General features: G+C 33.7%; 1 protein-coding gene across 1 annotated transcript in view; it reads right to left on the bottom strand.

Annotated features, from left to right (window-relative positions):
- Positions 1-15,727, bottom strand: part of LRP1B (LDL receptor related protein 1B) — a 1,573,107-nt gene that overhangs the window by 96,329 nt on the left and 1,461,051 nt on the right. The window contains exons 75-77 of the mRNA XM_036421500.2: positions 14,916-15,050; positions 11,533-11,652; positions 9,399-9,640 (exon numbers count right to left, since the gene is read on the bottom strand). Coding sequence (XP_036277393.2) covers positions 9,399-9,640; positions 11,533-11,652; positions 14,916-15,050 — 497 coding nt within the window. The remainder of the gene's footprint in view (positions 1-9,398; positions 9,641-11,532; positions 11,653-14,915; positions 15,051-15,727) is intronic.

The raw sequence follows: 15,727 nt of genomic DNA, 5'->3' as shown, positions 1-15,727 counted from the left end.
CTTAATAATCTTTATTTCTATTGATCCTCACTGAGGATATATTTTCATTGATTTTTAGAGAGAGTGGAAGGAAGGGGAGAAAAGAGAGAGGGAGAGACATCAATGTTAAAGAGACACATTAACTAATTGCCTCCCACATGTGCCCTGACCGGAGCCAGGAAAGGACCTGCAATCCAGGTACTTGTCCTTGACAAGGAACAGAACCCACAGCCCTTTGGTTCGGGCTTACACTCTACCACTGAGCCACACCAGCCAGGTCCCTGTTGAATCTTGGTATAGTGGACCATTTATGAAGTGGTTCAGAATCAATCATGTAAATACAAAAAGTAGAAAACACAGGAAAAGCAAACAGATACTGGGAGTGGAATGGAATCTGATGGGAGAAAACAGAACCAGGAAAGCTAAAAATACAGCTATTTGCCTCCAAAGGGGCTGAAAAGAAAACAAACATATAAAAGTAAAAAGAAAATATAAAATTCTCATTTGCCCCTTTGGCTAGCTCAATCGACAGACAGGCCAATAAACGAGAGTAGTAATGAAGTAAGTCCTGTCTGAAAGACTGCAGGATCTTGGTTACCCTGACAACGAAGGCATGGCTCTGGTGTTGCGCAGAGTAGAAGACATTTTGACTGCTCTCTGCAGACAGATGGTTTCTTCCCTAATCAGCTCTCCATACACACAGCCAAAGTTTTGAGGCCTGACACATTCTTTATGTGGAGATATATTAGTCAGATGAATAAAACACTTAAATCTTATAGAAAAATTGGCAGCTCAATTGTAACAAAATTACTACTTTACACAAGCAGTCCTTTACAGCTGTGGACTGTAAGGTATCTGTCGGAGCCCCAGCTTCAGTACATTGAAGATGTAAGTCCCTGGAGACATCTACTTTTTTAAAAAACCAAGGAGAGAGAAAAACATATGAAAGAGGATTTCAAGCATTTAAGCCTTGAAATGTTATCTTCTTTATAACAAAATTCTTATAGTTAGAAATATACTTTAAGAAAATATAGTTAACACAGGATAGATTGAGGTGGTTTGTGATTTTTTTTTCAATATTTGTGTAAATCTAAGAAAAGAAATTCAGTTCACTGTACTAAAGTTAATTATATTCTAGTGTAATACTATTAAGACAAAGTTGTAAAGCCGCACTAAAAACCTGTGTGTGTGTGCGTGTGCGTGTGTGTGTGTGTGTGTGTGGGGGGGTGTTGTGTGGGGTGTGGTATATGTCACACTATTTATTTCCATTTTGGTCCACAAAATATGAATCAATAAAAACTTATATTTAGAGCTACAATGTGTCAGAGGTCCAAAATCACTTCAGGGATGAAACCCCTGCCTTTTCTCTATGATTTCTTTTGAAGAAGAGATTATTTCAACTGAGTAATTTTAAAGCTATATTTATCTACATTAGGGCCATGTCAACATGGATCAAACTCCTGCTAAGGTAAAAAGAAACCAAATAAAAATATGTAATTGTAAAAATCCTTTCAAAAAGATCATATTTGTCTTTGGTTTGAGATTCAGTATTTTTCTATGTGATTTTATTATCAATATTTTTTATTATGTTCAGATTTCTATTAATTTATTTTTTATGATTTACCCCTCTCTCCATCAAAAGCAAAACTGGCTCTCAATGCCTTCATTAATGCTATTAGATAAACAAAAGATATCATGGAAGATTAGAAATCACGCAAAATTTGAAGTCAGGAACTGGGTTTATGACCTAATTGTAGTTTCTCTATAAATTATTTAGTGTATAAAATAAAGGCTTTGAATTAGATTAGCTGTAAAACTCTTTAGCTTTTAAATATTAAATTATACAACTATTTAAAATATTATCCATTCTATATAAGTCTGTGTTTTATGTAGCCTTAAAGATGTATTGAATGCTAATTATGAATCATCATGCATTAGTTAGTAAGTATAAAATGTGTTGGTACTTAGGGAATAATTTTGATGTCATCTCCATATTGAGTGACCCAGAATTAAGAATCAAGCTGCATTCTGACATCAAGTTTGGACAAGCATAACATTTGAGATGTACTGGAGTGTTATCTGAAAGTAGAGATTGCAAAATATGAGTTTTTTGTATAAATTGAGGATATTTAAAACAGTATATCAAAAGTAAGTCAGCATTCTAGAATAGCAGTCAATCAGTGGCTGCCCCTGATTTAATGGGACAGGTTCCCTTTGCCACCTCCCTGGGTGCCTAATCTATGTCCAATTGGTTTCACACATTTATCTTATGTGTATGCCCGACTTAAAGCCCAGGCCTTAAAGAGGCAGATGAAATTGACTATCATAGATAAATCAAGCATCTGTAACAGGAGTTAAACCAAAGAAACAATAGAAAAACAAGAGTCAAAGAAGCAAATGTTGATAGTGTGTCTCCAGAATCACTGGATAAGCATCTTGCGGACAGACAGAAATATTTAGTCTGTGGAGCAGACCTTTATGTGTGTATGTATATGTATATGTATTATTAACATATAAATTGCGCTTTTATAATTCAGTGTCTTTCATCCATCAAGTTCATTCAGTGTGTGAATATAAGTGTACATAATGCTGAATTTTATATTTTATTTTTTTGCCAGCCTCATTAAAATGTGCTTCATACTGTCTTATTACTCCCTAGATAAACTAACAATCCAATTTCCAAGTCTAAACAGAACCTGGAATAGTAATGAGGTCACCTCATAAGCTACTTCCTGGGCATACAATAGAAATTTAGATAATGGTTGATCTTTCTGTGATCCTGTCCCCTCAAACAGCCACAGTTCAATTAGGCCTTTGGAAGACCCAAAAATACCTTTTGTAGGCTGAGATCTCTAGTGGCAAAATAAGACCAAAACTAATCTCAATGAAAACAATAATAATGAAAGTGGTGTCCTTAGAAAATCTGCTTTGTTTCCTCAGGATAATTAAAGGAGGCAGAGGCAATGCCATTTATGAAGATTTGGAAGTGAATTTTCACTCTTAAAAATAAAATATGGAGTACTTATGACTAGAAAAAAATGTTTTTGTGGGTAAATATAAGTGTGTGAGGATATGGAAAGGACGAGATAAAAGATGAGGCTTGATTATATTGGATAGACTTGTAAACCAAATATTTTTCCATGGAAATGCCTTAGGATTTAAATAGGGATATGTGGTGATTAAAGTTGTAAGATTATTTTGGCTATTGTGTGAAGAATGGGACAGGGACCTAAAGCAGATAAAGGCAAATCACAGCAGGTAACTAATCTTGTTTCAGAGTTTTAGATATCTTGTCAAATCTTCTATTTTTAGTTCAGAGATCTAAGACCAAATCTTGAATACACTGCTGACTACTTGACATTTCATTTGAATCTCTTATAGCCACCTCAGACTTAACATGATTAAAACTGAACCCAATATTTAATATCCTCAGGACCCATTAAGTTGTATCATTGAGAAATCTAGGTACCAGCCTTGTCCTTCCTATTCTCATTTTCCACATTAATCCTATTTGCAAACATTTTTAGCTAAATTTCTACTCACTACCTTCCATTTCATTGAGACTACAATAGTATAACTTACCACTATTTCTAACTAGGGATACAATCTTCCTAAGTGGTCTGTATCTATTTGAGCTTTCCCCATAAATAATCCATTCTCTACATAAACTGATGAACAAAAATAGATCCAGAGACAGAGAAACATCAATCAGACAATTAACCCTCAGAGGGAAGGTAAGGGAGGGTGGGGTAAAGGAGAGAGATCAACCAAGGACTTGTATGCATGCATATAAGCCTAACCAATGGACTCAGACAATAGGGAAGGGAAGGTATGAGGGGGGAATAGGGAAGGAAACAGGGGAATAAGGACACATATGTAACACTGTAGTCAATAAAGAAATTAAAAAAAAAAGCTAGTTGTCCTAATTATAAATAAGATGACATTACTTCATTTTAGGTCTAGCTCAAATCTCTCTTCGCATGAGCCTTTACTGAACATCCTATACAAAGAATACTTACAACATCTGAGTGCTTCTTTCTCAGTTCATTATTTATTTACTTCAATATTGTTTTTAAAATAAGAAATTTTTAAAATTTATTTACTTATGCGTTTACTTGACTCTGTCTTTGTCCCCCAGAATCTAACCTTCATGAGAACAAGACTCTGGTTATAGTTATTGTATACTGAGAATCCAGCACCAAACCTAATAAACAGAAATCTTACCTAATAAAAGAGTAATATGCAAGTTAACCACGACTCCACTACACCTACCAGCTATGCCCACCAGCCAATCAGAGCAAGTATGCAAATAAACCCAACCAAGATGGCTACGGCCACAGAGAGCAGGAGGGAGGCTTGGGTTTCCCAGGCAACAGAAGAAGCCAAGCTTTCCACCTGCTCTTGCTGGCCTAGGCCTCCACTCAAGGCTATAAAGTTTCGATTATAGAAGGTACATAAGTCCCAATAGAAATGGCTGCCGGCCTCAGAAATGGCTGCCAGCTCTGCTTCAGGCTACAAAGTTTCAATTGTAGAAGGTAAATAAATTCCAGATACTAGGGTCTCTGCTTGGGACATTGGGGTGCATGGTCGGCCTGCAAACTACCACAGCTCCTCGCCCAGGCCGCCCCATGTCCCAAGGAAACCCCCACTCTGATCCGGGACACCCTTCAGGGCAAACCAGCTGGCCCCCACCCGTGCACCAGGCCTCTATCCTATCTAATAAAAGAGTAATATGCAGATTGACCATCACTCTAACATACAAGATGGCTGCCCCCATGTGGTCAAAGATCCTGCCCCTATGTGGACACAAGATGGCCAGCAGGGGAGGGCACTTGGGAAGAACCAGGCCTGCAAGGAAGGGTAGTTGGGGGTGATTAAGCTTTCAGGTGAGGGCATTAGGGGTGACCAGGTCAGCAGAGGAGGGAAGTTGGGGGAAAACAGGCTGCCAGGGGAGCAGTTCAACATCAATCAGGCTGGCATGTGAGTGGTTAGGGGAGATCAGGCTGACAGGCAGAAGAGATTAGGGCAATTAGGAAGGCAGGCAGGTGAGTAGTTGGGAGCCAGCAGTGCTGGATTGTGAGAGGGATCCCAGATTGGAGAGGGTGCAGGTTGGGCTGAGGGTCACCCCCTGCCCCCATGCACCAGGCCTCTAGTCTTTAAATAAACTTTGGAAGTGAATAAAACTTGACTGGTTCTCCTTAAAATACTATATAGTCTGATCAATAGTTTCTTAAGGATTATTAATTATATAATCATATGTTTTATATAGCCATATAAAATTTATGTTCAGTACAATTTTGAATATTAATATGTTACAGAACAATTTAACTTTAATGAGTATCTATTGTTGAATGCCTATCATATGCAATCAATCACACAAAATGGCAATAATGTAATGATCTGATAGTTTTAGATTTCTTCCAAAATAATCATAATAAGTTATTGTAGTTGTGGACTAGTTTGGATAAACTCAGATGGTTTTAAGTATTCTTGCTATGCAAGTATAGAAAGCTTCAATTAGAATTATAATGGTTATAATTAATTTACAATAATAAAAAATAAAAAAAAGAAGCTATCAATTTTCACTGCACCTAAATGTCCTAAAGTAATTCTTTGAAGATTTTGCTACACACACACACACACACACACACACACACACACACACACACATTCTTAAGATATGCATATCTACACACTCAAGTGGATGTGTGTGTGTTTGTGTTTGTGACATACACACAGACCCATATATTGAGGTTTTATCTAGGGCCCCAATTAAAAATTAAAACCTAGTAAAGATAACTGGATTATTTTGTTGAAATATTTTAAGGGGAAAAAAGTTCAAATAAACTTTTTGAAAAATCTGATTATTAATTATAAGCATGTGCATTCTGAACATTCTCTTTGGCATAACAGAGAGTATGCCAAAAATAGTATTTCATATTCACTTCGCAAAATCAGGTAGATCAGATGAACCATTTGTTTTGCTCAGGAATATTTAGTTCTTAATGGTAAGAATCTAATCTATATTTTTAGTCATTTGCATTTTTACAAGCATTGACCTACTTTATAGTGCTTGTCATCATGTACTTTGCTGCACAGCATTTCATACTAGAAATGATAAATTGCCATAAAGTATGTTCAATTGTAGCATAATGTTATCATATTCTGTTCCAACTACTAAAATTCAAATTCAGAAATCTCATTATACTTTACATATAGATTGAATCATGTTAGACTTTTAAGTTTTGAATTATTTAATTTTCCTAAAGAAAAAAAAATCATCGTTTTGTATAGCCCTGGGGGTTATAGAATCGTAATTATTTCTATGTATAAATAACTTAGTCTGCATTTGAAATTTAAATTTGTAATTGTAATTAGTATTGCAACCATTTCTTGAGACTACAGAAGAGTATTCCCTTCACGATTTCCAAAACCACACATCATACTAAATGTTACCTTTCTTTGGAATGACTTCAGTAAACATTTATTTGTCTGAGTAATCTTCCTCTGGTATCTGGTATAACATATTTCTTACTCTTCACATGGAAGGAAATATCCCAATATTTTCAATGTTTGTGAATATGCTTTCAAGACATTTGGCTATCACCTATATGTCTAACTCCTCTCATTTGGTTAATTAAAAATGGGTTATAAGTAATGTATGCATAGTTTGATTTTTTTTTCTTTAACTTATTGATTCAGAAAAAGAAATCAATGTTCCATATTCAGCTTAGAAAAAAGTCTTGAGTTTTATTTTCCAAGGGGTGGGTAATTGTCAGATAATGATCATTTAATATGTGTGTCAATATTCAGATGAAACAGACCACATGCTCATTAAACTACTGGATAACTAGCTGGTATCTATAAAAGAGCAAATGCAATACATGGCAGAGTAATGGGTATGGGTAGAAAATCAATTATTATTTATACACCAGGTAGATTTTACAGGAATACATACAAATTGTACAAGTAATAACTTGATAGACATAACTATATCACATCTTTTGGAAAGCATGAATATTTATTTTCTAGGAGAGATTTTAGAAATGGTCTACTTCAATGCTATACTTACTTATCAAATGAGTAATATGAGACTCAAAGATGTAACAAGTATTTTAAGTTAAAATTTAAATTTGGTCACATTATAGCTGCATGTAGGTAAGTCATTTAATTACTCTAGAATACACATTGCTCATAAAATTAAGGTGGCTTTATTCCATATCTATAATATCAAGAATTATAAAAAAAGATTTAGGAAGCAAAGTTAAATAATTTCCTTCATTACTATAGCGTTAAATACTATTTAAAAAGCAATGCATAGGATAAAATTTATATGGAATGCTTAATGACTTTGAACATGGTGCTAAAACTGATGGCTCAGAGTTTGAAACCTTATCACCATGACATTTAGTTCATTTATATAGAACCCTAGAAAATGAACTCTACTATTATCCAATTGTATTCCTATTTAATATTGTTAGTCATGCATAGATATAAGAAGAGAGAAAAAAACAAACAGAAAGTCTAGATGATACAACACAAATAATTACTACCATTAAAAGACTAAATTAAGTTTCATATTGTACTGAACAAAAATTAAACATTAGCTTTGCCATTAGCTATAAAAGATTCTATAGCACATTAAAACACAAAGATTAAAATATGTAAAATATATAAATGTAAATAAATATAAAATATACACATTTATAATTTGTTTGTATACAAATAAAAACTTAATTGCTAAACATTAAATAAATTTGGCCTCTGATCTACAACAGACTCTGTTCACTAGAATACAATGATCATTAATCTTTCCAAGCACAAAACCAAAACAATAATCAAATCATTTTCACTAAAAATTCATATTGAAATTAATTATAAATGTATTTTTAGCAACTATGAAATTCAAACAAGATAAGTTGTGAATAATTTTAATATGATAATGTTTAAGGAAGAACACCTTGCCAATTATCATCATCAAAGGCATCATCATGATCACCATCATTATCATCATCATCCTTTTAATGGCAAGTATCTAGATAGTACTTACTATGTGTCCAAACTGTTAACAATAATAAACATACATACTCCTCAATAAACTTTATGCAATAGAATATAGAGAAGCTAAGAGGCTAATAGTCAGCAACAGGAACAAAATTAAAACCCACGCATTGTAATGAAATAATATGCCCTTTACCACTTCGTTAATAACATGAAATGGTACCTTAAGAACTATGTTTTTGCAAAGCAGACTTCTGTTTTAGAGATAAAGAAAAGCTCAAGCTAACCAAGACTCTCAGTCTGCCTTTGGTCTGTTAAAGAGGACATAGATTACATGTGAGTGACGGGGAAGGCAGAGTGATCTACTAAATTTATTGGTTCTGTCCTAGAGTTGTTCTTAATAGAACTAAAGCTATAACATAAGATTCTATTTGGGACAGGAAGAACTGAAGAAACAACTCCGATATATATGAATTTTTACTCACGGTTAATCTCACCTGAGTTAGACCAGCTTATTGCTATCTACAATTGATTAAAAAAAAAAACACATGTCCCAGAATTCTATCAAATGCTATTCATGTAATTCAAATCTTTATGGTAGGTAGATACCACTGGAAAATGTAGTGAGGATTTCAGATTATTTTGAACTACAAAGCTTAAATTACATCCTAATATAATAGCACTTGACTTTTTTGGTTGTATGACAATAGGCCAGACCCAATAAAAATAAGTATGTATCTGTCACTTTTTTCTGCAAGGTTACTTCAAAAAATAAAATACAGGATAAATTGACATGCCCTAAAACAAAAAGAGGGTAGTCTACAACCACAAATCTAAAAAACTATTCCAGTTTATTTTCCTCAGAAGGAATAAGCATGATAATCAATGTGTCCATCATATACTAGCAAACAATATTGCTCTGTTTTAGAGGTGCCCTGAAATATAGTTATCAAAAGTCAGAAGAAATGCTTACACTATGGAGTTGATCTCTTGCCCTAGAATACAAGTATATTTTTCATAGTGTTAAAAATAAAATTACTAATACCTGTATATTTTGACATTTTATTCTCTAACAAAAGCAAAGTAATTTTATCTTTTGATAAAAAAACCCCTCATGTTCATAATACATTTTAAACACTATAAAATGTTAAATGTTGTAGAAATGTTTATTATTTGTTACTATTCTTAAATAACTGTCAAATTTATTGAAACAAAAGTATGATGGAATTCAATTAAAATAAATTTATATGCAGCTATGAGAAAAAATAAATGTCTCACTTCTATATAGAGAAAATATTGGGAGGAATCATTGAATGTATTAATTACCTCCTATAATCAGACACCATCATTGATAGATTAAAATAAAATACAGAGGTGGGAAGGTATGAACCTTCAAATATTCAATGTTATTTACTTACAATCAAGCCACTGTTTGCTTGCCTTTTTTCTCTGTCATGGATCCTTTTGTAGAAAATCCCGCCTGGATTAAACTGAGTACTCCAAATAATCATATCTCTTTGATAATATACATCCATTCCTGTTATCCTTGAATTATGTTCAACATGAGAAATTTGTTGATGATCGCCACTGTAGTTGAATGGATATATAAAACCCAGGATATCAGTGTCATTAGCAATGTAGAGAACTTCATCTTCAGAGCCTGGAGATTATTATAATAAAATACAAAAATAAAGTAAATTTCAACTAATGTAAAAGCAATGATTATACTATTACATTATCTTGAATTGTTATTCTTAAAACAGTTTCTTACCCAATAAAAATCAACTCTACACTGCTTTTTTAAAATCTTCACCACTTATGTTTAAGAGTGATTAATGTAAGTTTTACTATGGCAAAACTTAACTTCTGAGTACAATTTAGGCAGTTTTAGTAGTTATCCTTTGTATAAAGGGGATTTGTCTCGGCAATGATGCATTATTTTCTAATGCTTTTTAAATATTCAGATGTTATATTGTGTACTCATTAAGCTTTAAACATTTCTGAGTATTTAGTTTATGCACCTGAGTGATTATTAAATTAGACTAAGAAATTATGATTAAGATATGAAGAGTTTTCTTCTTCCAATATTCATGTATCCTAAATATTTTTTATGTTTATTATAAAAGATATCAGTGCTACTATATTAATATGTCATCATCTCAATATTACCTAGCATCGTGCTAAGTGAAACTTCTAGCCTGAAGTTTCTATACCTACAATACTAGTACTGTACTGTTATGTTTATCCTGAGACAAGTAAAACCCTAAAGTAAATCCTGAAATTAGTAATTAGAATATTAATGACACCATAAAGTAAGATTGAATGGCATACTTAATATCCCTTCAAAAATACAAAAATAATTATACACAAGGCATAGTTCATCTCTATAGGTTTAGTAGCCCTCACTTAGTGAAAGTATATTATGTGGCAGACTGTGTTAAGCCTTTCACAGTTTTTCTCCTCTTCTTACAACAATAATGGAAAGTAGTTATTAGTATTCCCATTTTACAGGGGAGGAACTGAGGCTCAGAGTTAAATAACTTCCCCAGGCAAAGTACATGTAACTCATAGCTCATCCTTGATCAACTACAGTCAGCAAAGTACATGTAACTCAGAGCTCATCCTTGATCTGTTACATCACATTGTCTTCCTCTTGTAATAACTATCATATTAACATTGTGCAATCATACCCTGCAGCTACCAATATTTGTTATGATATTATTTACTCAAAACATATGAGTATTAAAATCCGTTCTTAAAAGAGCATCAGATCCATAACTGCCATTTCATTAATTAAAATGATATTATTCCCCCATAAATAAGAGGAAAGGGGGACATATGTAATATTTTCAACAATGAAGATTTTTTTTTAATTATGTTATTAAGTGGAGGCAATCTGAATTTGAATGCACAGTTTCAATTGAAAACCTTTTAAATTCTTACTCAAAATTCCATTCTCTGTATATTGTTAACATTTAATCTGGTTTTTAAAATATATATTTTTATTGATTTCAGAGAGGAAGGGAGAGGGAGAGAGAGATAGAAATACCAATGATGAGAGAGAATCATTGATCGGCCGCCTCCTGCACGCCCCTTACTGGAGATCGAGACTGAAACCAGGCATGCGCCCTTGACCAGAATTGAACCTGGGGCCCTTCAGTGTGCAGGCCAACACTCTATCTACTGAGCCAAACCAGCCAGGGCTAACCTGTTATTTTTATCCCAATGGAGTATTAATTTCTAAATACACAGAGAGTAGACCATGAAGACAATACTTTCCTATTCTATCACATTTGCTTTTAAGTTTTTACACTTCCTGACAAAATGATTCAAGCACAAAAGTGACTTTAACAGTTAACTATGTTATTATGTCTACAAGCCATCCAAAATTAAGAATGATAAACCAACTGGCCAAATTAATCATCGTTAAATATAGACATTTAATATTATCAGGCATGAATCTATTGCTAAAATACAACATGAACCTTTTTTGCTCCATAAGATACATATAGCAAAATTATACTAGCTTTGAAATAATGGTTATAATCTTACCTCTTGCTATGCAGGTGCTGTTTCTTTCTTGAAAATTCTGGTCGCATACACATTTATACGATCCTTCCATATTTATACATTTGTGGGAACATGTACCAAAGACCAAACATTCATTAACATCTGTAAAGAAGAGCTCAAAATAGCATCATCGTACACCAATTAGCACTTCCACTCTTTCTACATTTCTAAATGACATTTTTTTTTTACTTATTTCTATTTTGTTGTTATAGTTCTTTCAAAGCCTTATCTGTGACTTGTGTAATTTTCTTAGGCAATGATAGTTTTTCACCATAGTTTCACTATAATAACTTATAATTTGTTGGTACATTGCTTGTTGGTCCACTTAAAACATTGAAAATATCCATTTTAAACTCCCCTAGTGCTTGCATTTACTCAAACAAACAGATTTCAACGTTTCCTTTTAAGCCTGTTTCTAATTACCTAACTATATCTTATATACAAGTCATATACTGTGCCTTCGTCCCCTAATGTCCTTTCCCACTTTAATGCAAATAATTTCTACTCATTTCTCAAAATACACCTAATGTGAAGCCTTCCCTCATCTCCATCAACATATAATAGTGACTATCCATCCCAAAGTTTATGTGTTCTGCTGTTTTAACATTTTTCTCTTACAGAATTGTTCACACTATATTTCAGGTATGTTCTTATATATTCATATCCCCTACTTGACTATCAGTCCTTCAGGGCATAATTTATAATTTATTCATTTTACATTGCCAGCATTTTGCACAATGCCTGGAAAAGAGTGAAGATATGGATATATCTCTAATATACCTCTGGTTTCATGTATATGAAATGACTATGTAACAAGAATGGCTATGTGAAACAAACAAGCAAACAAACAAACAAAAACTGGGTGCCTATATAAATAAATAAATAAATATCATAGTAATAAATCAATCGATCACAGGCAATATTCTGTGGCTTAGCACCTACCTTTGATTTTAATGGCTTAAGCAAGGCCAGGATTGACATCAACTGATTATGGTGAATTACCTACTTTCTCCTTTCCTTCCTCTTTTTTTGCTTTCAATCAGCCTAATTCCTTGGTTTCTTTTATCACATATAGTTGTCCTAATTATGTAATAAATCTGTGATATGAGTCCTCCCCTTGAATTAGAGAACTTAAGGATAATCATAGTGATGTCTATCATTTGTTTAGCACTCAACAGTGTTCCACATGGTCATGGTAGTGGCACTTGTAAATGACAGTGCCCATACGTACTCCTGGGTTGCCTGTATCATGATACTTTGTCAGGGGAGAACTTACACACTCTTTTGACAACTCATTCTATGTTTGAAATGTAGGGAAATGAGATAAATAAAATATTGTCAGTACTTAATCACTGAAGACTTATTACTATAAATATTTTTTTATTTGTTTGGCACCTGTGATTTTAAATAGTAAGTTACTTGACACTATGGTTTCCCTTTTACAGGACATCAAAATATGCAAAAAATGTGCTTGATTTCAGAAAGCCTCAGTTACCTCACATGGCCCTGTAGTGGCCAGGATTAGCATGTTTCTTCATCTCTACAAAAATCCCTGTTTCATAAGCTTTGGAAGCAGACAGAGGAATCTCACACATGGCCGATACCTGGAATAGTGCTTGCACACAGCCATTGTCATTCCATTTCTACTGCTATTCTGCTATCCTTGTTATTTCTCCGACCAGGGGTGGCGAATGTCTGGCCCATGGATCTCATATAAGGCCCTTGAAATCATTGGGGCATTGGGGGTGAATTAATTAAATGTTTGACCAAACATAGAGGGATAGTTTCTAAGTTGATAATTTTATATGCCCCTGGGATGATGTTATAGAATATCTAATCGCCCTTGGCAGGAAAAAGGTTTCCCATCCTTCCTTTATTCCAATTGAATAGTTTTGGCTTTGACATGAAATAACCATTTCTTAAGATATTTTTGGAGCCACATAAAGAAAGAGCACACATTTAAATTATTTTTATTACAAATCGAGGTAATGTCTATCCCCTCCTTCACACCAAGTCAAACCGTTTTTCCTTATGTTAAATCTTTATTGATTGAATAAAGGTGCAAATTTTATTGGGGTTAAAATGTTATTTATTTGCACAACAAAAGTTTGAGTGGATCCAATTTAAAGCAGACTATAACATTGCAGGTTATATTTGCCATAAAATATAACTAAAAATAAGGAAAATTTTCAGAATAGGATTTCTAAATTTGTAAGTATATACAAGAAACACAGCCCAAATAAATATGAACTAATTAATGTTACTTGATATTGAAATCTTGAAGAGATTTTGTGCTTGTCATGCGTGTATAGTGTGTCTGTGTTTATGTACAATGATAGGTGGTTTCTAAAAAGCAAGAAATATTCTAGCCTTGAGAAATAATTTGCTTTTTTGTTAAAAGAAAGGAAGAAGTTGCCAGTTTTCAGTGTTCCATGTTGATGGAGAAATAACATGTCATGAAAAATTCAAACAAGTATAGAACTCAAAATTTACATAAATATGACATGGTTACACTTTTTTCCCTTTGGACTGAGTTTAATTATTTCAGTAATTCCATCTTGATTGACATTATTTATCTGCTCCCCACCCCCGTTTCAGCCCAAGAATAACACAGACAGTAGTAAAGGAATCTGGTAGGTGAAAGCATTTTAAGATTTGGATTCATCCTGGATGAGCCAGGGAGATGATTTAGGTTTGGCTCTAATCACAATAATATCAATTTTAATGAAGAAACTTGCAGAAAGTACATAAAGTGCATTTCATGGCTCTATAGTTAAAGTCCTGATTTAAGTTATATTTACATATAACTTACAATGAGATTCTGCCTATCCTACATGCTCAATTTTTAAATGATCTCAAGTAAACTGACAGAGCTTTATTTAAATCTTGCCTTTGAATTTTAAAAGACACTTCTTGGCAATACAAACTACAGGGTGTTAGGACAAAAGCCCACACTTCTCTAAAAGTGAATTGCCTGTTGCATTACCGAAAGTGCCAGAACTGAAAAGAAGTGGGTTATCATAAGCATGCTCTTCCATGAAGTGCCTCTAATTCCGCAATGGTTCCTGAACCAGCAATTCCATTACTTGCATTTCAAAACAGAACTGTAATACCACTAATGAAATTCCTGAAGGTCTGAATCGGCTACAGATAGGGCTCTGTAGCCTCAGAAATGATTAGCTGAGCAGGAAAAACAAACAGGCTCTTGACCCCAGGGACTTTCACTCTCTAAGTAAACTGGTAACCCGCAGATACACACCGTTTTGATGAAAATCAATCCCCCTGTCATCTTCCAATTTAGCAGCTTTGGGAGTCTTTTATAACCTAAAGATTTAAGAGCCAGCTGTTGAGGAAATGTACTATACCTTCACACTGTCTGTTTTTCATGTTTCTCTGAAATCCAGGCTTGCAGCGACAGAAAACAGATGTTTTTATTTGATTACAATATGCATCATCTCCACAAGGATTCACATTATCTTCACAGGTATATTCAGTGGGAGCTGGGATTAAAAAATATGATCTACATTAATAAAGCTCTAATTCCTGAAGTAGGAGTTCACTTTTGTTCTTAATTTAAAATTATATGTATTTTTCCCTAGATGACTCTTTTTGAGTTAATAAAATCATGGTCTTCTCTCCATATGAGCCCTCTTCTCTTTTAAAGGTAAAGAAGAAGATAAAAACTGAACTCATTTACATTGAATGTAGTTTATACCAAACTGTTATCAAGTTAAACTACTTTCTAAAAGGAAGTCAATAATCAAAGATTCTCTTAGATTCAACAGTCTGTTCCATGCTTCCATATCTTGGGGTTGAATGAGTGGGAAAAGATTAACCAAAAAATGTATATGCATAACCCATGGACACAGACGATAGGGTGGTAAATACCTGGGTGGGGGCAGGTTGGGGCTATAAGGGGTCAATGCGGGAATAAAGGGCACATCTGTAATATCTTCAACAATAAAAATAAAATTAAAAAAATAAATGACTCTAATGACAAGCTCTCTGTACAGTATTATGATGTATGAGTTTGGCATATTCTCTAATTACTAAACATTTCCTAGAAATTACCTAGAGTTGTAGCCATTTATTTTTAAACTAAACTCAGTGTTCAGGGACATAATCATATATACATGCTACTTGAGCAGGTGGGCACAACCAGCAGTTCTTAAACTTT

Source organism: Pipistrellus kuhlii, unplaced genomic scaffold, assembly GCF_014108245.1.
Source record: "Pipistrellus kuhlii isolate mPipKuh1 unplaced genomic scaffold, mPipKuh1.p scaffold_m20_p_7, whole genome shotgun sequence".
Classification (NCBI taxonomy): Eukaryota; Metazoa; Chordata; class Mammalia; order Chiroptera; family Vespertilionidae; genus Pipistrellus; species Pipistrellus kuhlii.
Note: the sequence above shows the minus strand (reverse complement) of the source record. Positions and strands in the feature narration are given on the sequence as shown.